We start from the raw sequence: 22,210 nt of genomic DNA on the forward strand, positions 1-22,210 counted from the left end.
CGACACACAGCTGTACATTTCAATGAAACATGGTGAAGCCCCAAAATTGCCCTCGCTAGAAGCCTGTGTTTCAGACATAAGGAAGTGGATGGCTGCAAATTTTCTACTTTTAAACTCGGACAAAACAGAGATGCTTGTCCTAGGTCCCAAGAAACAAAGAGATCTTCTGTTGAATCTGACAATTAATCTGGATGGTTGTACAGTCGTCTCAAATAAAACTGTGAAGGATCTCGGCGTTACTCTGGACCCTGATCTCTCTTTTGAAGAACATATCAAGACTGCTTCAAGGACAGCTTTTTTCCATCTACGTAACATTGCAAAAATCAGAAACTTTCTGTCCAAAAATGACGCAGAAAAATTAATCCATGCTTTTGTTACTTCTAGGCTCGACTACTGCAATGCTCTACTTTCCGGCTACCCGGATAAAGCACTAAACAAACTTCAGTTAGTGCTAAATACGGCTGCTAGAATCCTGACTAGAACCAAAAAATTTGATCATATTACTCCAGTGCTAGCCTCCCTACACTGGCTTCCTGTTAAGGCAAGGGCTGATTTCAAGGTTTTACTGCTAACCTACAAAGCATTACATGGGCTTGCTCCTACCTATCTTTCCGATTTGGTCCTGCCGTACATACCTACACGTACGCTACGGTCACAAGACGCAGGCCTCCTAATTGTCCCTAGAATTTCTAAGCAAACGGCTGGAGGTAGGGCTTTCTCCTATAGAGCTCCATTTTTATGGAATGGTCTGCCTACCCATGTGAGAGACGCAGACTCAGTCTCAACCTTTAAGTCTTTACTGAAGACTTATCTCTTCAGTAGGTCCTATGATTAAGTATAGTCTGGCCCAGGAGTGTGAAGGTGAACGGAAAGGCTGGAGCAACGAACCGCCCTTGCTGTCTCTGCCTTGTCGGTTCCCCTCTTCCCACTGGGATTCTCTGCCTCTAACCCTTTTACAGGGGCTGAGTCACTGACTTACTGGTGTTCTTCCATGCCGTCCATGGGAGGGGTGCGTCACTTGAGTAGGTTGAGCCACTGACGTGGTCTTCCTGTCTGGGTTGGCGCCCCGTCCTTGGGTTGTGCCGTGGCGGACATCTTTGTGGGCTATACTCGGCCTTGTCTTCGGACGATAAGTTGGTGGTTGTAGATATCCCTCTAGTGGTGTGGGGGCTGTGCTTTGGCAAAGTGGGTGGGGTTATTTCCTGCCTGTTTGGCCCTGTCCGGGGTATCATCGGATGGGGCCACAGTGTCTTCTGATCCCTCCTGTCTCAGCCTCCAGTATTTATGCTGCAGTAGTTTATGTGTCGGGGGGCTAGGGTCAGTCTGTTACATCTGAAGTATTCTCTTGTCTTATCCGGTGTCCTGTGTGAATGTAAATATGCTCTCTCTAATTCTCTCTTTCTCTCTTTCTTTCTTTCTCTCGGAGGACCTGAGCCCTAGGACCATGCCTCAGGACTACCTGGCATGATGACTCCTTGCTGTCCCCAGTCCACCTGGCCATGCTGCTGCTCCAGTTTCAACTGTTCTGCCTGCGGCTACGGAACCCTGACCTGTTCACCGGATGTGCTTGTTGCACCCTCGACAATTACTATGATTATTATTATTTGACCATGCTGGTCATTTACGAACATTTTAACATCTTGACCATGTTCTGTTATAATATCCACCCGGCACAGCCAGAAGAGGACTGGCCACCCCTCATAGCCTGGTTCCTCTCTAGGTTTCTTCCTAGGTTTTTGGCCTTTCTCAGGAGTTTTTCCTAGGGAGTTTTTCCCAGCCACCGTGCTTCTTTCACATGCATTGCTTGCTGTTTAGGGTTTTAGGCTGGGTTTCTGTACAGCACTTTGAGATTTCAGCTGATGTACAAAGGGCTATATAAATAAATTTGATTTGATTTGATTTGATCCATTCCATGTGTGACCAGGTGTCCATCTCTGCCTGGGCACGCCGCTTGATCCAGTCATGGTGGGTAGTTCTGTAACAAGGGTCGTATGAAGGGGACCAAGGTGCAGCGTGTAAAGTGCTCATATTTCTTTTAATGACGACACTTAAACAAAAATAACAAAAACGACAGCCAACAGTTCTGTCAGGTACATGAACAAAACGGAAAACAACTACCCACAAAACCAAGGAAAAACAGGCTGCCTAAGTATGGCTTCCAATCAGAGACAACCATAGATACCTGCCTCTGATTAGAAACCATACCCGGCCAAAACATAGATAACAAAACAGAATGTCCACCCACCTATCACACCCTGGCCTAGCTAAACAGAGAAAGCACAGCTCTCCTAGGTCAGAGCGTGACAACCTAATTTTAATAAAATTAGGTCCGTTGAAGCAACGTGGAATAGATTTTGAATTGATGTCCGTGCTCAATGGGATAGTTTTGAGATTCGAAACTGTAACTCAAATAGGTTGTTTAATTAGATTATCAACAGCTTTCTTTAAAATCAAGGTCTCTTAGATCTGTACCGGCTTAAAGGCAATGTTCTGTAATGTGTTTATTTAATGTATTGGTTTATTACATGAAAGAAATTAGTTCAGGATCAAAACCAAGAAAACAGAAAGTGAATATAGGCCTAAACTTACTTCTGGCTATGACAAATCACAATTCTGGTGGTATTATCAATTGACTAGAGGAAAAAATTGTTGCAATAAACAATGTCATCATGAAAGCGTGGAACAAAATTAGTAGCGTCGAACTTCCTGCCATGACTAATTCAGGTGGCGTTGTTGACAGCTTATGTCTCTACCATAACCTGTGAGCAGACAGGTCTAACCTCCCAGCTATCCAGCTTTCACTACAGAGGCATTGTTTGAATGGACAAATTACTATCTGTTCACAGGTCTTGTTTTCGTTAGCGTGTCCAAAGAGATTGATTGCGCATCTCATCGAAACCGGTCGTCAACCACACATACCGACCGGGGAAGTGAAAGAATCTGGTCCGGTTTGAAAATTACCATGTCAACTGGTTTCAGGTCAGGGGGAAAGAAGTTGACTCCACCCTTTCAGGAGCAGAGAGATCCATATAACTTCAGGGGATGTGACTGAGCCATTAGATAACAACGATTACAACCAAGCTGAGCTGACCTGCATTGACTCTCCTCTACAACCTCTGCCTAAGCTTCATTGATTTTACAACAAAAAACTTCTTGTTTTAGCCCTCATTTTGAAGACTTCTTGTCTTCAAAATGGTGTCGATGGGAAGACAGATGCTGGGCTTCGTCCTGGCTATCATCGGGTTCCTGGGGACCATCATTGTGTGTGCCCTGCCTATGTGGAAAGTCACAGCCTTCATCGGAGCCAACATCGTGACTGCTCAGGTCATCTGGGAGGGCCTGTGGATGAACTGTGTAACCCAGAGCACGGGACAGATGCAGTGCAAGATCTACGACTCCCTTCTGGCCTTACCCCAGGACCTGCAAGCTGCCAGAGCTCTGAGCGTCATTGCCATCATCGCGTCATGCTTCGGCATCCTCCTGGGAATTGCTGGAGGAAAGTGCACCAACTTCGTGGAGGATGAGGCTTCCAAAGCTAAAGTAGCCATTGCCAGCGGGATCATTTTCATCGTGGCTGGCGTCCTCATCCTCGTCCCTGTCTGCTGGTCCGCCAACACCATCATCAGGGATTTCTACAACCCCCTGTTGGTCGAGGCCCAGAGGAGGGAGCTGGGGGCCTCGCTATACATCGGCTGGGGCACCGCAGGGCTCCTGATCCTGGGGGGGGGTCTTCTCTGCAGCTCCTGCCCACCCAAGGAGGAGCGTGACGACTACCCAGTGAAGTACTCACAGGCAAGATCCACAGCTACCAGCAGAGCTTATGTTTGAGCAGGAAACTGTTGAAAGAGAGACTATAAATTATTTGATTATCTTTGGTAATCCTCTGTGAATTGAAAATACCCTACAAGTTACTGGCATTTTCAAGTCTTGTTCTTCTGCATTTTACATTTTGAAAGTGATGTGAAATCAAAACAGAATGAATCTATGAAAACAAATTTACTGAGTACTTCAGGACTTTGCAAGAAAAAGACAAGACAGAACTCTTGCCCATAAGAGAAGTAGTGCTACTGTATATGCTGCCTGTAGGGATCATCTCATGAGTCATGAGGTGATGGCTGAAGTGAATTGAAGCCATTCCCATAACCCTAACTTCTCTTTTGCTGTATAAGGACACTGTACCAGAATGATAATATTGATATTCATGTAAGAACATGGGCAATATGATTTGAGAGTTAAACCATAGGTACAGTATATATGTATGATTCACTTGTCATAACTTTGTACTGTAGATCACAGTATGTTTTGCAAACATACAATATATGTTCATTGATTATGTCTAAAGAACTTATTCAATTGCTAACTTTATTTTTTTAATAAAAAGTTTCCAACAAAGTTTATACATTGGTCTTAACTGTCTACTTTTTAATAAATAGACTCCAAGTTACTGTGATTTCCTTTTTCTCAGCTGAAATCTTAGATGTCTAATAGCATAGTATTTTTTTTTCTGATGATCCTTCCTCACTGCCTTCTGTTTGAATGACACCAAAAGTGGTTTTGGAAAGTGGGACTTTACATTCCATTGATTTGAGTAAGAAAGTGAGGAAAATATTTAGTCCAGTCACACAATCTTGAGAACACTGATTTCTTCTAAGGATTTGAAATAAATTTACCCCATTATACCCTCTGAGACATTTACTGTAAGACTGGCAGTGACAGATTGACACCATTTAGGTTTCTAAATCTTTAAGTTGGGGCAAGAATGCACAGATGAACCAGTTACCCAACTTACGTCCGGTGAGATAAGAAAACAGTTCTGCTATTTAAACTGGCTTCCTCTCAGAACCAGCTATGTAGAATTTAGGTCTGCCAGACAAACATTAGAAAAACTGGTAGAACCTGGTTTGTTTTCATTGTTAAATAGACAATAGTCCCTACTTTCTTTGACTGTGAAGCATTAAGAACAGTATTACCGTATCACCCCTGAAACTACATCGTAATTCCTTGTGACATGTTTTGGTATACTAGGCACATCTTCTTCTTGTGAAAGTGACACTCTTTCTACATACTGTACATTACATAATGCTTTAGTTAACAGTGCACATGGAGAAATATGTTGTATGACTTTAAACAGATTAAATTATCTCTTGTTCTCTCACCCCTCTCTCTCTTCTGTCCATTGGTGTGCCAATGCAATGTGAATGTCTCCAAACCGGTTGGGGCATACTACATGCTCTGGATACTGTGGTGACGTCTCTAAGCCAGTGAGAGTGAAGCTTGGCATATGTCACGTTCTGACCAGTAAAGTGGCTGTTTGTTATTGTAGTTTGGTCAGGGCGTGGCAGGGGGTGTTTGTTCAGGGTGTTTCAGGGTTGTTTGTTATGTTCTATGTTAGTGTATTTCTATTTTATTTCTAGTTGGTCTATTTCTATGTGGTGTTTATTGGGTTGACCTTCAATTGGAGGCAGCTGCTTCTCGTTGCCTCTGATTGAAGGTCCTATTTATAGGGGTGTTTGTTCTATGGGGGTTGGTGGGTAGTTGTTTCCTGTTTAGTGTTTGTTGCACCTGACGGGACTGTTTGGAGTCGTTTGTGTTGTATATGTGTTTTATTTTGTTTTTCCTTCTTCAAATAAAAAAGAAGATGAGTATACATTTTCCCGCTGCGTTTTGGTTCACTCCTTACAACAATCGTGACAGCATAGGTGCGTCAGCAAAGTAAAACACATCACTGTTGTTTTTTAAGTTGAGAATGAGTAAACTAAGAAGGTATGATGAGTTAAAAAATCCTCTCTTTTATTTTCTGCCCTCCCACAACTATCTATAAACTTAATTCAGCACTATTTGCCATCTATTGCTGATAAATCCCATTGAAAGTTTATTTTGCAGTTTGAGCTTTAAAGCTGGTGAGTTTTCTGGCACATACCTACATCCTCGTTCCTCATCGTGTGTTTCAACCATAACAGCTTTTGTAAACCGATCTACCATCTCCAAAAAGGAGAATAAAATGAAACACTCACCTTTATTGTCCACAGACAAAGAATCCTGTAAGGCTGGTGTTCTTTGGCTGGATCTCTGTTTCTTATACCAGCCAGTAACACTCTTCTTTCTCGTTTTCAAATGTACATAAACACTTGATCACCTTCCAATATTAACTTGGAGACACAGAGTGAGTCGATGAGTAGAGCGAGACAGAGAGTCACTGCATTCAGAATGGGTTCCATGGGCATGCAGATGCTGGGCAGTGCCCTGGCCTTGCTTGGCTGGGTGTGGACGATCATTGTCTGCGGCGTGCCCATGTGGAGGGTTACAGCCTTCAACGGAAACAACATTGTCAACTCGTAAACCATATGGGAGGGCATCTGGATGAGCTGTGTGGTCCAGAGCACGGGCCAGATGCAGTGTAAGGTAAATGACTGCTAGCCCTCAGCTCCGACCTGCAGGCTGCCAGAGCGCTGGTCGTGGTGGACATCGTGGTAGGAATCGCCAGCCTCCTCATGGCGTTCGCCGGGGGGAAGTGCACCAACTTTGTGGTGGAGGAGGTAGCCAAGGCACAGGTGACAGTGGGGGCAGGGGGGGTGCTCATCATCAGTGGGTTCCTGTGTCTCATCCCTGTATCCTGGATGGCTAGTATCTTCATCCAGGACTTCTACAACCCGCTCCTGGTGGATGCCCTCTGTGAGGGGGCTTAGTCGTCAGGTCACATCAAAGCAGCAGGTTCTGTGGCAAGCCCTTCCACCCCAACAAAGACCTACATTTAACATGGCAGTTCATGGGACAAACTGGTTGGCATGAACATTTCAAAAGGTATTGGTGGTATAAGGTATATGGACAGACAGTGGAATATGAAGGAAAAGGTTCCAGTGGAAGGATGTTGTATGCACAGACAGTGTACTATGAAGGAAAATATGCACAACTTTTCTTAGCCAGGGAAACACTACACTATTAGAAAAAAGGGTTCCAAAACGGTTATTCAGCTGTCCCCAAATCAAATTGTATTGGTCACATACACATGGTTAGCAGATGTTATTGCGAGTGTAGCGAAATGCTTGTGCTTCTAGTTCCGACAGTGCAGTAATATCTAACAACTACCTAATACACACAAATCTAAGTAAAGGAATGGAATAAGAATATATAAATATATGGATGAGCGATGATCGAGCGGCATAGGCAAGATGCAATTGATGGTACAAAATACAGTATATACATATGAGATGAGTAATGCAAGATATGTAAACATTATTAAAGTGGCATTATTAAAGTGACTAGTGATCCATTTATTAAAGTGGCCAATAATTGCAAGTCTGTATGTAGGCAGCAGCTTCTCTGTGTTAGTGATGGCTGTTTAACAGTCTGATGGGCTTGAGATAAAAGCTATTTTTCAGTCTCTCAGCCCCAGCTTTGACCCACCTGTACTGACCTTGCCTTCTGGATGGTAGCGGGGTGAACATGCAGTGGTTCTGGTGGTTGTTGTCCTTGATTATCTTTTTGGCCTTCCTGTAACATCAGGTGCTGTAGGTGTCCTGGAGTGCATGTAGCTTGCCCCCGGTGATGCAATTTACACACGCACCACCCTCTGGAGAGCCTTGTGGTTGTGCGTAGTGCAGTTCTGTACCAGGAGGTAATACAGCTGAACAGAATGCTCTCAATTGTGCATCTGTAAAAGTTTGTGAGGGTTTTAGGTGACAAGCCAAATACATTTAAACTCCGTTTTTCACAATTCCTGACATTTAATCCTAGTAGAAATTCCCTCTCTTAGGTCAGTTAGGATCACTACTTTATTTTAAGAATGTGAAATGTCAGAATAATAGTAGAGAGAATGATTTATTTCAATTAGTATTTGGTAGCATTGCCTTTAAATTGTTTAACTTGGGTCAAACGTATCAAGTAGCCTTCCACAAGCTTCCCACAATAAGTTGGGTGAATTTTGTCCCATTCCTCCTGACAGAGCCTCCTGACAGGCCTCCTTGCTTGCACACGCTTTTTCAGTTCTGCTCACAAATATTCTATAGGATTGAGGTCAGGGCTTTGTAATACCTTGACTTTGTTGTCCTTTAGCCATTTTGCCACAACTTTGGAAGTATACTTGGGGTCATTGTCCTTTTGGAAGACCCATTTGCGACCAAGCATTAACTTCCTGACTGATGTCTTGAGATATTGCTTCAATATATCCACATAAGTTTCCATCCTCATGATGCCATCTATTTTGTGAAGTTCACCAGTCCCTCCTGCAGCAAAGCACCTCCACAATATGATGCTGCCACCCCCGTGCTTCATGGTTGGGATGGTGTTCTTCGGCTTGCAAGCCTCCCCCTTTTCCCTCCAAACATAACGATGGTCATTATGGCCAAACAGTCATATTTTTGTTTCATCAGACCAGAGGACATTTCTCCAAAAAGTACGATCTTTGTCCCCATGTACAGTTGCAAACCATAGTCTGGCTTTTTTAATTGCGATTTTGGAGCAGTGGTTTCTTCCTTGCTGAGCGGCCTTTCAGGTTATGTCAATATAGGACTCGTTTTACTGTGGATATATATACTTTTGTACCTGTTTCATCCAGCATCTTCACAAGGTCCTTTGCTGTTGTTCTGGGATTGATTTGCACTTTTCGCACCAAAGTACGTTCATCTCTAGGAGACAGAACTCGTCTCCTTCCTGAGCGGTATGATGGCCGTGTGGTCCCATGGTGTTTATACTTGCGTACTATTGTTTGTACAGATGAACGTGGTACCTTCAGGGGTTTGGAAATTGCTCCCAAGGATGAACCAGACTTGTGGAGGTCTACAATTTTTTTCCTGATGTTTTGGCTGATTTCTTTTGATTTTCCCATGATGTCATGCAAAGAGACACTGAGTTTGAAGGTAGGCCTTGAATATATCCACAGGTACACCTCCAATTGACTCAAATGATGTCAATTAGCCTATCAGAAGCTTCTAAAACCATGACATAATTTTCTGGAATTTTCCAAGCTGTTTAAAGGCACAGTCAATTTAGTGTATATAATCTTCTGACCTACTGGAATTGTGATATAGTGAATTTTAAGTGAAATAATCTGTCTGTAAACAATTGTTGGAAAAATTAGTGATAACGGAATTTATATGTTTAAGTTTTGACTAAATGATTCCACCCTGAAAATGTATAACTGGGTGATTATAAGATAAATTCACTAATGTGTGTGCATAGGACAAGTTAACAAATTAAGACATTGATATTTAGCAATATAAGGAAGACATTTAAGGAAAAGGGGAACTGTTAACAGGCAGCTTGTGGAAGACAACTTGTGACCACTGTGAAACTGTCACGTCCTGACCAGTAAAAGGGGTTATTTGTTATTATAGTTTGGTCAGGACGTGGCAGGGGGTATTTGTTTAGAGTGTTTCGGGGTTTGTTGGGCTATGTGTTTATGTAGAGGGGTGTTTGTTTAGAGTCTTCCGGGGTTTTCGGTTATATTCTATGTTAGTATATGTCTATGTTCTGGTCTAGTCTTTCTAGTTCTATTTTTAGGGTTATTGGTTTGACCTTCAATTGGAGGCAGCTGTTCTTCGTTGCCTCTGATTGAAGGTCCTATATAGAGGGGTGTTTTTGTAATGGGTTTTGTGGGAAGTTGTTTTTGCACTGCTGTGTTTAGCCTGCAATACTGTGCGGCCGTTCGTTTTCTTGTTTAGGTTTTTACACTGTTCAAATAAAAGTTAAAATGAGCACTCAACCCGCTGCGCCTTGGTCTACTACATACGATGACCGTTACAGAACTTCCCACCGCAAACGGACCAAGCAGCGGGGTAAGGAGCAGCAGAGGAATTATATGGACTATGGGGAATCATGGACATGGGAGGAAATTCTGGACGGGGCTGGACCATGGTACCAAGCTGGTGAATACCGTCGCCCACCGGAGGAAATAGAGGCAGCCAAGGCGGAGCGACAACGTTATGAGGCATTATACGCGCCGGAGCGCCGGAGTATGCGGAAGTGCGCACAATCTCGCCCATGCGCACGCACAGTTCGGTGCGAGCGATCCCAGCCCCTCGCAAGTGCCGTGCTAGAGTGGGCATCCAGCCTGGAAGGAGGATGCCTGCGCAGCGCATCTGGCCACCGGTGCGCCTCCTAGGCCCAGGCTACCCTACGTCTGCTCTACGCACAGCAACCATCAGGCCTCTGCACAGCCCAGTTCGCCCTGTGCCAGCACTCCGCTAGTGCAGGGCTGCTATTACCATCCAGCCAGGACGGGTTGTGCAGGAGGTGCGCTCCAGACCTCCAGTGTTTACCCATGGCCCAGTGTATCCAGTTCCTACTCCTCGTACTAGCCCTGAGGTGCGTGTCTCTAGGCTGGCACCTCTAAAGCCAGCACCACGCATCAGGCCTCCAGTGCGTCAGTCTAGTACATCCTGTTCCCACTCCTCGCACTAGCCTTGGGGTGCGTGTCACCAGTCTGGTACCTCCACTACCAGCCCCACACACCAGGCCTCCAGTGTGTCAGCCCAGTCCAGCTCGTCCTGCTCCTGCTCCTTGCACTAGCCCTGTGGTGCGTGTCCTTAGTCTGGCGTGTCCTAAGCCAGCCCCACGCATCAGGCCTTCAGTGCACAGTCCCCGTCCAGAGCTTCCGACGACAGTGCCTCATCCAGAGCTTCCAGCAACAGTGCCTCGTCCAGAGCTTCCGGCAACAGTGCCTCGTCCAGAGCTTCCGGCAACAGTGCCTCGTCCAGAGCTTCCGGCAACAGTGCCTCGTCCAGAGCTTCCAGCAACAGTGCCTCGTCCAGAGCTTCCGGCAACAGTGCCCCATAGAGAGACGGCCCACAGTCCAGAGCCGAGAGAGACGGCCCACAGTCCGGAGCCGAGAGAGTCGCCCTACAGTCCGGAGTCGGTGCAGCGAGAGTCGCCCTACAGTCCGGAGTCGGCACAGTGAGAGTCGCCCTACAGTCCGGAGTCGGCGCAGCCAGAGTCGCCCTTCAGCCCGAGGTCTCCAGCGACGTGCATCAGCTCGAGGTCTCCAGCATCGCACATCAGCCCGAGGTCTTCAGCGATGCGCCATAGCCCAGAGACTTCGAGAGAGGTAAAGTTTAATATGTATTTAGCGGGGGTGGACAGGTTAGGTTGGGTAGTAAGGCCGGAGCCTGAGCCACCTCCATAGTAGGTGGGTTGGGGAGGGGGGGTGTAGCACAAGAACCGTCGGTGACGGTGGCCACCCTCCCTTCCCTCCCTTAGTTTGGGTTTATTTTTTATTTTGGGTTTATTTTTGTGTTTTGTGTAGGTGCATCCGGGGTCTGCACCTTTTTTTGGGGGGGGGGGGGGGGGGGGTACTGTCACATCCTGACCAGTAAAAGGGGTTATTTGTTATTGTAGTTTGGTCAGGACGTGGCAGGGGGTATTTGTTTAGAGTGTTTCGGGGTTTGTTGGGCTATGTGTTTATGTAGAGGGGTGTTTGTTTAGAGTCTTCCCGGGGTTTTCGGTTATATTCTATGTTAGTATATGTATATGTTCTCGTCTAGTCTTTCTAGTTCTATTTTTAGGGTTATTGGTTTGACCTTCAATTGGAGGCAGCTGTTCTTCGTTGCCTCTGATTGAAGGTCCTATATAGAGGGGTGTTTTTGTAATGGGTTTTGTGGGAAGTTGTTTTTGCACTGTTTAGCCTGCAATACTGTGCGTCCGTTCGTTTTCTTGTTTAGTTTTTTACAGCGTTCAAATAAAAGTTAAAATGAGCACTCAACCCGCTGCGCCTTGGTCTACTACATACGACGACCGTTACAGAAACTGATAACAGGAAGTAGGTTTCCCCACCCAGGGAGGGGAGAAACCGTTAGACTTGCAGTAGATTATGTAACATGGGGCAGGATATGATAAGCAATGTATGTGTTGGAGAAGAATGGTAAATACGCTTTGACAGTGCTAAAGAAGAGGAGGGGCATTTATAAGGGGTATGACATATGGTATAACCAAACGTGTGAGGTATAAAAGGCTATGTACATTGTATGATATTCGGAGCCCTCGTGAATAAACATTCTGATTATTATAAGCTGGGCCTCCGTCTGTTTCATTCAACCAGAATCTTACAAATTCTGGGTTGCAGACTGAGTAGTTTAATTGAAGTTCAGTTTAAGAACATTGCGAATAGAATTCTCATAACAAGTAGATGTCCTAACCAACTTGATTGATTTTAAACAGCGTTTGACATGCTTCAAAGTATGGTAATGGAACATTTAGATTTTTTTTGTCTTGAAATGCGCTCGCGCGTTACCCTTTGGATAGTGACCTGAACGCACAAACAAAACTGAGGTATTTGGACATAACTATGGATTATTTGGAACAAAAACAACATTTATTGTGTAAGTAGCAGTCCTGGGAGTGCATTCTGACGAAGATCAGCAAAGGTAATACCATTTTTCTAATACTAATTCTGAGTTTAGTGTGCCCCGAAGTTGGCGGGTGTCAAAATAGCTAGCCGTGATGGCTGAGCTATGTACTCAGAATATTGCAAAATGTGCTTTCGCCGAAAAGCTATTTTAAAATCTGACACAGCGATTGCATAAAGGAGTTCTGTATCTATAATTGTTAAAATAATTGTTCTGTATTTTGTCAACGTTTATGATGAGTAATTTAGTAAATTCACCAGAAGTTTTCGGTGGGGATACATTTTCTGAACATCACACGCCAATGTAAAAAGCTGTTTTTTGATATAAATATGAACTTGATTGAACAAAACATGCATGTATTGTATAACATAATGTCCTAGGAGTGTCATCTGATGAAGATCATCAAAGGTTAGTGCTGCATTTAGCTGTGTTTTGGGTTTCTGTGACATATATGCTTGCTTGGAAAATGGCTGTGTGATTATTTTGGGCTATGTACTCTCCTAACATAATCTAATGTTTTGCTTTCGCTGTAAAGCCTTTTTGAAATCGGACAATGTGGTTAGATTAACGAGAGTCTTATCTTTAAAATGGTGTAAAATAGTCGTATGTTTGAAAAATTGAAATTATTGCATTTTTGAGGTTTTTGTATTTCGCGCCACGCTGTTCCACTGGCTGTTGAATAGAGTGGGACGGTGACGTCCCACCTAGCCCATGGAGTGGTTGAAAAACGAGTTTTAATGACTCCAGCCTAAGTGTATGTAAACTTCCGACTTCAACTGTACAGTGGGGGACAAAAGTATTTGATCCCCTGCTGAGATTGTACATTTGCCCACTTACAAAGAAATGATCAGTCTATAATTTTAATAGTAGGTTTATTTGAACAGTGAGAGACCAAAAAATCCAGAAAAATGCATGTCAAAAATGCTATAAATTGATTTGCATTTTAATGAGGGAAATAAGTATTTGACCGCTCTGCAAAACATGACTTAGTACTTGGTGGCAAAACCCTTGTTGGCAATCACAGAGGTCAGATGTTTCTTGTAGTTGGCCACCAGGTTTGCACACATCTCAGGAGGGATTTTGTCCCACTCCTCTTTGCAGATCTTCTCTAAGTCATTAAGGTTTCGAGGCTGACGTTTGGCAACTCGAACCTTCAGCTCCCTCCACAGATTTTCTATGGGATTAAGGTCTAGAGACTGGCTAGGCCACTCCAGGACCTTAATGTGCTTCTTCTTGAGCCACTCCTTTGTTGCCTTGGCCGTGTGTTTTGGGTCATTGTCATGCTGGAATACCCATCTACGACCCATTTTCAATTCCCTGGCAGAGGGAAGGAGGTGCTCACCCAAGATATGACGGTACATGGCCCTGTCCATCGTCCCTTTGATGCGGTGAAGTTGTCCTGTCCCCTTAGCAGAAAAACACCCCCAAAGCATAATGTTTCCACCTCCATGTTTGACGGTGGAGATGGTGTTCTTGGGGTCATAGGCAGCATTCCTTCTCCTCCAAACACGGTGAGTTGAGTTGATGTCAAAGAGCTCCATTTTGGTCTCATCTGACCACAACCCTTTCACCAGTTGTCCTCTGAGTCATTCAGATGTTCATTGGCAAACTTCAGACGGGCATGTATATGTAGTCTTGAGCAGGGGGACCTTGCGGGCGCTGCAGGATTTCAGTCCTTCACGGCGTAGTGTGTTACCAATTGTTTTCTTGGTGACTATGGTCCCAGCTGCCTTGAGATCATTGACAAGATCCTCCCGTGTAGTTCTGGGCTGATTCCTCACCGTTCTCATGATCATTGCAACTCCACGAGGTGAGATCTTGCATGGAGCCCCAGGCCGAGGGATATTGACAGTTCCTTTGTGTTTCTTCCATTTGCAAATAATCGCACCAACTGTTGTCACCTTCTCACCAGGCTGCTTGGCGATGGTCTTGTAGCCCATTCCAGCCTTGTGTAGGTCTACAATCTTGTCCCTGACATCCTTGGAGAGCTCTTTGGTCGTGGCCATGGTGGAGAGTTTGGAATCTGATTGATTGATTGCTTCTGTGGACAGGTCTTTTTTACAGGTAACAAGCTGCGGTTAGGAGCACTCCCTTTAAGAGTGTGCTCCTAATCTCAGCTCGTTACCTGTATAAAAGACACCTGGGAGCCAGAAATCTTTCTGATTGAGAGGGGGTCAAATACTTATTTCCCTCATTAAAATGCAAATCAATTTATAACATTTCTGACATGTGTTTTTCTGGATATTTTTGTTGTTATTCTGTCTCTCACTGTTCAAATAAACCTTCCATTAAAATTATAGACTGATCCTTTCTTTGTCAGTGAGCAAACGTACAAAATCAGCAGGGGATCAAATACTTTTTCCCCCCACTGTATATACTAGGCGGTGTCAGAGGAAAGCCCAAAAAACTGTCAGATTCCAGTCACCCAAGTCAATGACTGTTTTCTCTGCTACCTCACGGCAAGTGGTACCGGTGCGCCAAGTCAGACAGCTTCTACCCCCAAGCCATAAGACTGCTAAACAATTAATCAATTGACCACTGGACTATTTACATTGACCCCCCCCCCCCTCCATTTGTTTTGTACACTGCTGTTTATTATCTATGCATAGTCATTTCACCCCTACCTCCATGTACAAACTACATCGACTAGCCTGTACCTCCGCACATTGACTAGGTACCGGTACCCCCTGTATATAGCCTCGTTATTGTTATTTTATTGAGTTTAATTTTTATATATTTTTTACTTTAGTTTATTTGTTAACTATTTTGTTAACTCTTTCTTGAACTGCACTGTTGGTTAAGGGCTTGTAAGCATTTTACGGAAAGGTCTACACTAGCTGTATTCGGCGCATGTGAGAAATAAAGTTTGATTTGATTCAATGTGTTTTTTGACCAACATATACAATTGAAGGAATCCAGACATTGGGTTTACTGTATGTTTATTGTGACAGTTATTATTGTAAAGGGGCAATCAATCCACTCTTAACATCTAAATCAATAAAATAAACAATTATGTTTGAGTTGATAAAAAGACTGGAGTGAGTTGAGTCGGTTCACACTAAGCTGTGAGAAAAAAGTGTCATGTTCCCATGCTATCAGATCTGTCAATCTGGGTGAGAGGGGGGTTCGAGTTATGCCGTTCTCAAGCAGAAAATGTCTTACCATTAAATTCTCTTAGCCTTAGGTGTTTTGTTATTGAGTTATTGAGTTAAGATAAAGTTTAATATCAAATCATTGATTGTCATGTTATATTCAGTTGTGTTACAAAGACAGTTCATTAACATTCAGTAAGATTGAATGATCCTAATATTCCGCTCAGTATCAACTTTAGCATAATTGTTTCAATCTGAATTACTGATTCACTGCTTCTTGTTCTCATTCTATTCAAAGAAACCTGCAATATAGTGCAACACCTCAGCCATGTCCCTCCATCAAATACACGGATGACACACTACTGCTATCTAGTGGTAAATACTTATGCCCTCTCCCTGCATAGTTCTATTATGACAAATTATGAAGAAACTGTCTGCCACCCACATAACAAAAACTATGACAAAGCTCCTAACAATGCTACCTACCTCCCTCACTAACTTTAAGCATCAGCTGTCAGAGCAGCTTACTGATCATTGCACCTGTACATAGCCCATCTGTAAATAGCCCACCCAACTACCTCATCCCCATATTGTTATTATTTGTTTTGCTCCTTTGCACCCCAGTATCTCTACTTGCACATTCATCTACTGCACATCTAACACTCCAGTGTTTAATTGCTAAATTGTAATTATTTCGCCACTATGGACTATTTATTGCCCTACCTCTCTAATCTTACTACATTTGCACACACTGTGTATAGATTTTTCTATTGTGTTATTGACTGTACGCTTGTTTATCCCATGTGTAACTCTGTGTTTATGTTGCACTGCTTTGCTTTATCTTTGCCAGGTCGCAGTTGTAAATGAGAACTTGTTCTCAACTGGACTACCTGGTTAAATAAAGGTTAAATAAAAATAGAAAATACCATTGTAAAAATCCTGTGATGTTTATCTAATAGGAACACTGATGGAAAGATCTGCTCAGTCATGGAAATGAATACATTTAATTTGTTTTGTATATCACTTTATTTAGTAAAGTCAAGCTCATGTCAAGTTAACGAGATACATCACATCTCAATGTTGTGCTGACTGAATCACTGACCTTGTATAGTCCGTTGCAGGCTCACTGTTGAATAATCAATTCTGGGAATTCACTAATAAAACTATTCTGGTTTAGTAGATATTCAATGTAATTTTACCAGCGAAGTGAGAAGCAAAACAAAGCATGTCAGAACAATATCTAAATGTGTGGTGACAGAGTGGCTAGAGGAGAAAATTGTAAACAGAACATATTGTAGCAAGTCTATCTCCAATAATCATTATGGTAGTACCCCAAGTTCCACTGTAAAATAGATTATCCACTACTGGAGTTTTCATGTGAAGTGGCAAAGATACTTCATAAAAGGTTATCTATCAATGGACCATCCCTCCCTTCATGTCCAATAGGGAACAACCCCTTGTTTACTGCAGTTGGCAAGACATTGGCTAATGGAACCGGGCAAAGCCAAAGCATAATTCAGACAGGGCAGGTTATAAGTGTCAGAGATACAGTATTTGTCACGCCCTGACCTGAGAGAGCCGCTTTATTTCTCTTTTTGGTTAGGTCAGGGTGTGATGTGGGCATTCTATGCATTCTATTTCTTTGCTTTGGCTGAGTATGGTTTCCAATGAGAGGCAGCTGTCTATTGTTGTCTCTGATTGGGAATCATACTTAGGCAGCCCTTTTCCCACCTGTGTTTGTGGGTAGGTTTCTGTTTTGTATTCGTTACCTGACGGAACTGTTTGGCTTTTTGTTTTATTTCTTTGTTCTAGTGTTTCATTGTTTAATAAATAATCATGAACACTTACCACGCTGCGCTTTGGTTCACCCCTTCCGACGACAGCCATTACAGTATTATTCCAATTAAAGAGTTTATTCATTTTAAAATGAATTTCTTAAAAGGGTATTGATGTGAGATCTAAAAGTGTGATAGACCACAAACAGGGGTGAAATGAACGGTTTCTGCCTTATACAAGCTGATTGGCCTCTACTCCCCAAACAGCACATCCCTACTCATCTCTGTCCTGTAGTGTGCCTGTTAGGAAGAACTGTAGGGTGGACAATGTACAACCTAGAACCACACAATGCATCATTGCATTGGCGTTCCTTTCAGTCAAACAGACAAAGTGCATAAACCGCAGTGCTTCAGCATGGACAATTGGGAATTCATGGACTTATTGACTATGGAACAAGCGGTATCTTGTATTGCAGCTTGTATTGCCAGGGTTTTGGGTTCGATTCCCATGGTAGAGCAGTACGAAAATGTATGGAATCAGTAGTGTAAGTAGATCTAGATAAGAGCGTCTGCTAAATGACCAAAACATTTTTCGTTGGTAATTGCTAGGTTGTAATCACAGCGATAAAAGAGCAAACAGCCATGTTGAGCATATTTTTCCCTTTCTTTTATCCCCAGTTCTGTGCAAGCTGTAGCCCCCCCCCCCCCCCCATGGCTGTGGAGGAGCTGGGCATCACCTTGTCCATGGTGGGCCTGGCAGGCACCATCCTGATCTGCGCCCTGCCCATGTGGAAGGTCACAGTGTTCATCGGCACCCACCTGGTGGTCATGCAGGTGTTCTGGGAGGGCCTGTGGATGACCTGTGTGTCTGAAACCACGGGACAGATGCAGTGTAAGATCTACAACGCTCTTCTAGTCCTATCCCCTGACCTCCAGGCGGCCCGGGGCCTCATTGTCATCAGCATGGTACTGGGCTGCCTGGCGTTCCTCGTCTTCCTCCTGGGGGCTAGGTGTACCAACTGCCTGAGCCATCCCAGGGTCAAAGCCTGCAGGGGTCACCTTCGCCCTGGCTGGGTTAAGCATCATAGTGGCTGTGTCCTGGACGGCCCAGTCTATCATTAGGGACTTCTATAACCCGCGGGTCCCTGAGGTGCTGAAGAAGGAGATGGTGGAGGCCATCTATGTGGGCTGGGTGACCTCTGGGTTCCTGTTCTGTGGAGGAGGGGTGCTGTGTACCAGATGTCCTCCAGGGGGAGTGCTTTATTTGCCTGTTAACTTCAGGTAAATCATGTTGGTAGGTGTTGGCACTCTGAAGAGACATGTCACAGCATGTTTTTCCATCAGAACACTGTAATTTTGAACATTACATGTCTGGTCGTTCAGTGTATTGTCTGACTTTGATGCCTTTAGAATTGCCCTGAAACTATTTGATACAGTAGCTTTGGTGGAAGTTATTAAAAATAAGATAATATTAGTTAATTATTGTTACAAAATAAGTCTGGCTTAGGTAATTGTAGATATTCAAATGTTCACTATCACCATGAAAGATGTTTGTTGAGGAAATATCTGTTATTTAAATATGATCACTGAAAATCAACAGGTTACTGTTATTGACAGTACAAGTACGTCCACTGAATGAACCTGATTGTTTTTACATCCCTGTTGTAATTCACATCATTTCATTTTTTACATTCTATTAAACTGTGGTTATTACTTGTAATGTGTTTTTGTAACATGTTCACATTTTATTTTGTGACTAGAATCTGCATTAAAAGAAAATCGATGCAGCATTTTAGAGGGGAGCAAATCAGGTTGATGATTTGCGATTTGAACCGAATATAAATAAACATTTTGATTCTAAATTACTTTTGTTGCATCTTTTTTATTTATCTTATTGGAAAAAGGTGTATCAAAACTGATTAGAAGGGAGATCATTGAACATTCAGAATTAAGTGTGAAAGACTAGATGCTGTACACGGTGAGGCACACAAGGCTTATTTCCTACAAGATCACAAAGTCAGAGGCTGAAGTCAACAGAAGACACAGTGGCATCTTTGTTTTAGGGGCTGTGGTGAAACTAAAAAAGAGGGATTGTTGTGAAACCATGGCACAGTAAACAGAAGGAATCCCTTTATTCCCCAGCTGTAGAGCTGCACTGCTGCCCCACGCCCTTTTCAGGAATTCGGGAGGAGTGGTTTCAAATCACACAGGCTAGACACACACACGAGCACACATTCACACAGACACCCCACCCTGCTGTGCCTGCAGCTGGTTAAACCCTGCTGTTAGGCCTCTTCCTGTGAGGAGCTAAGCTTAGCTCAGTCATGAAGCGGCAGTTGGAGCTAGCGGCATTGGGCCTGGGCATTACAGGCTGGCTGTGCGCCATCCTCACCCGCTGCCTGCCCCTGTGGAAAGTCAGCGGCACTCTGGACAACTCCACAGCCACGCTGCCAGCATACTGGGATGGGGTGTGGCTGGAATGGGACCACTGGGACCTGAACCATGACGGTAGCCTCCACTGCTCCTTCTACCAGTCTTTGTTATCCCTCTCTGGAAACTTCCAAACATGGAGAAGCTTGATCATGGCTTCTATAGGTGCTGGAGCTTTTGCTGTGGTCATCAGTATTATTGGAGCGGTGTGGTTTCCGAAGAGGAATCAGGTGAAAGTTGTCTCCGGTGTGGTGTTTGTGCTGTCTGGAATACTGCTGCTTGTCCCTGTTGCTTGGACCTGCCACCACACTAATGAGCCACTGGAGGGCGCTGTGGTGCTTAGGAGAGACTGGGGAGCTGCTCTGTACATAGGATGGATCTCCTTCTCTCTGACGGTAGTAGGGGGAGGGTTTCTCAGTACTAGATGCCTCATGTTCCAGCAGCAGGATGAGTCGGAAAGAGGGAGTTACCCTCCAGGTTATCCTGGAGCAGAGCAGGAGCCAGCCAACCCCCTGGATACTATCCACAGGACTGCTTTTAGACACAGCCAGTATGCTCGGGCAACAACACGGCCTTCATGAGAAGATGCAATCACTCTGAGGGCCTTGAGTGAGGAACCTTCCACCTATGAATTATTCTTCTGGGAAATTCTACCTAAATTGCATGTGTACTAGTTATGAATGGATTTCTAGGTACTATAGACAATGTTAGAAGTCATTCTTCTACTGCAATGAAGCACTTTGAAAGATGTTGAACAATTTTTAATAGGCGGAAAGGAGAAGCACTACCCATGGAGAGTGAATTGCGCTTTCAACTGTAATAATTGGGTCTAAAATGTCAAGTTGCTTAATTTTTGTATTGGTGGTAAGGGTTAAGCATCTAAGTGTTACATTGCCTTCAGAAAGTATTCACACCCCTTGACTTTTTTCCCCATTTTGTTGTGTTACAGCCTGAATTAAACAATTATTACATTTAGATTTTGTGTCACTGGCCTACACACAATACCCCATAATGTCAAAGTGGAATTCTGTTTTTTACAAATTAATAAGAAATTAAAAGCTGAAATGTTTTGAGTCAATACGTATTCAACCCGTGTTACAGCAAGCCTAAATACGTTCAGAAGTACACATTTGGTTAACAAGTCACATAAGCTGCATGGACTAGTGTTTAACATGATTTTTGAATAACTACCTCATCTCTGTACCCCACACATATCTGTAAGGTCCCTCAGTCGAGCAGTGAATTTCAAACACAGATTCAACCACCAAGACAAGGGAGGTTTTCCAATGCCTAGCAAAGGTCACCTATTGGTAAATGGGTAAAAAAAAAAGCAGACACTGAATATCTCTTTGGGAATGGTGAAGTTATTAATTACAATTTGGATGGTGTATCAATACACACAGTCACTACAAAGATACAGGCATCCTTCCTAACTCAGATTCCGTAGAGGAAAGAAACCGCTCAGGGATTTCACCATGAGGGCAATGGTGACTTTAAAACAATTACAGAGTTTAATGGCTGTGATAGAACTGAGGATGGATCAACAACATTGTAGTTACTCCACAATACTAACCTACATGACCAAGTGAAAAGAAGGAAGCCTGTACAGAATACAAAATATTCCAAAACATGCATCCTGATTGCAATAAGGCACTAAAGTAAAACTGCAAAAAAATGTGTCAAAGAAATGAACTTTTTGTCCTGAATTACAGCAAATCCAACACAACACATCACTGAGTACCACTCTTCATATTTTCAAGCATGATGGTGGCTGCATCATGTTATGGGTATGTTTGTCATCGGAAAGGACTAGAGTTTTTTAGGATAAAAAGAAACGGAACAGAGCTAAGCACAGGCAAAATCCTAGAGGAAAACCTGGTTCAGTCTGCTTTCCAACAGACACTGGGAGACAATTTCACCATTCAGCAGGATAATAACCTAAAATACAAACCAAGTATACTGTACACTGGAGTTGTTTACCAAGACAATATGGAATGTTTCTGAGTGGCCTAGTTACAGTTTTGACTTACAGTACCAGTCAAAAGTTTGGACACACCTACTCATTCAAGGGTTTTTATTTATTTTCTACATTGTACAATAATAGTAAAGACATCAAAACTATGAAATAACACATGAAATCACGTAGTAACCAAAAAAGTGTTAAACAAATCAAAATATATTTTATATTTGAGATTCTTCAAAGTAGCCACCCTTTGTCCTGATGACAGCTTTGCACACGCTTGGCATTCTCTCAACCAGCTTCATGAGTGGTTGAATGCATTTCAATTAACAGGTGTGCCTTTTTAAAGGTTAATTTGTGGAATGTCTTTCCTTCTTAATGCGTTCAAGCCAATCAGTTGTGTTGTGACAAGGTAGGGTTGGTATACAGAAGATAGCCCTATTTGGCAAAAGACCAAGTTCATGTTATGGCAAGATCAACTCAAATAAGCAAAGCGAAATGACAGTCTATCATTACTTTAAGACATGAAGGTCAGTCAATCCGGAATGTTTCTTGAACGTTGAAAGTTTCTTCAAGTGCAGTCACAAAAACCATCAAGTGCTATGATGAAACTGT

At 43.4% G+C, this 22,210-nt stretch overlaps 2 protein-coding genes and 2 pseudogenes across 2 annotated transcripts; all 4 read left to right on the top strand.

Annotated features, from left to right (window-relative positions):
* Positions 1–2,886: 2,886 nt before the first annotated feature.
* Positions 2,887–4,397, top strand: LOC115206307 (claudin-4-like). The gene has a single exon (XM_029773094.1). The coding sequence runs from the start codon at positions 3,193–3,195 to the stop codon at positions 3,826–3,828; it is 636 nt and encodes a 211-aa protein (XP_029628954.1). The 5' UTR covers positions 2,887–3,192; the 3' UTR covers positions 3,829–4,397.
* Positions 4,398–6,207: 1,810 nt separating this feature from the next.
* Positions 6,208–6,686, top strand: LOC115206814 (claudin-4-like; annotated as a pseudogene).
* A 5,310-nt stretch (positions 6,687–11,996) lies between these two features.
* LOC115206308 (claudin-4-like) lies at positions 11,997–19,069 on the top strand (annotated as a pseudogene).
* A 351-nt stretch (positions 19,070–19,420) lies between these two features.
* LOC115206306 (claudin-4) lies at positions 19,421–20,610 on the top strand. Its single transcript, XM_029773093.1, has one exon. It carries the CDS (start codon positions 19,530–19,532, stop codon positions 20,214–20,216), a length of 687 nt encoding a protein of 228 aa, XP_029628953.1. The 5' UTR covers positions 19,421–19,529; the 3' UTR covers positions 20,217–20,610.
* Positions 20,611–22,210: the final 1,600 nt, after the last annotated feature.

The sequence above is a fragment of the Salmo trutta genome, chromosome 13 (assembly GCF_901001165.1).
Source record: "Salmo trutta chromosome 13, fSalTru1.1, whole genome shotgun sequence".
In the NCBI taxonomy this organism is placed as follows: domain Eukaryota; kingdom Metazoa; phylum Chordata; class Actinopteri; order Salmoniformes; family Salmonidae; genus Salmo; species Salmo trutta.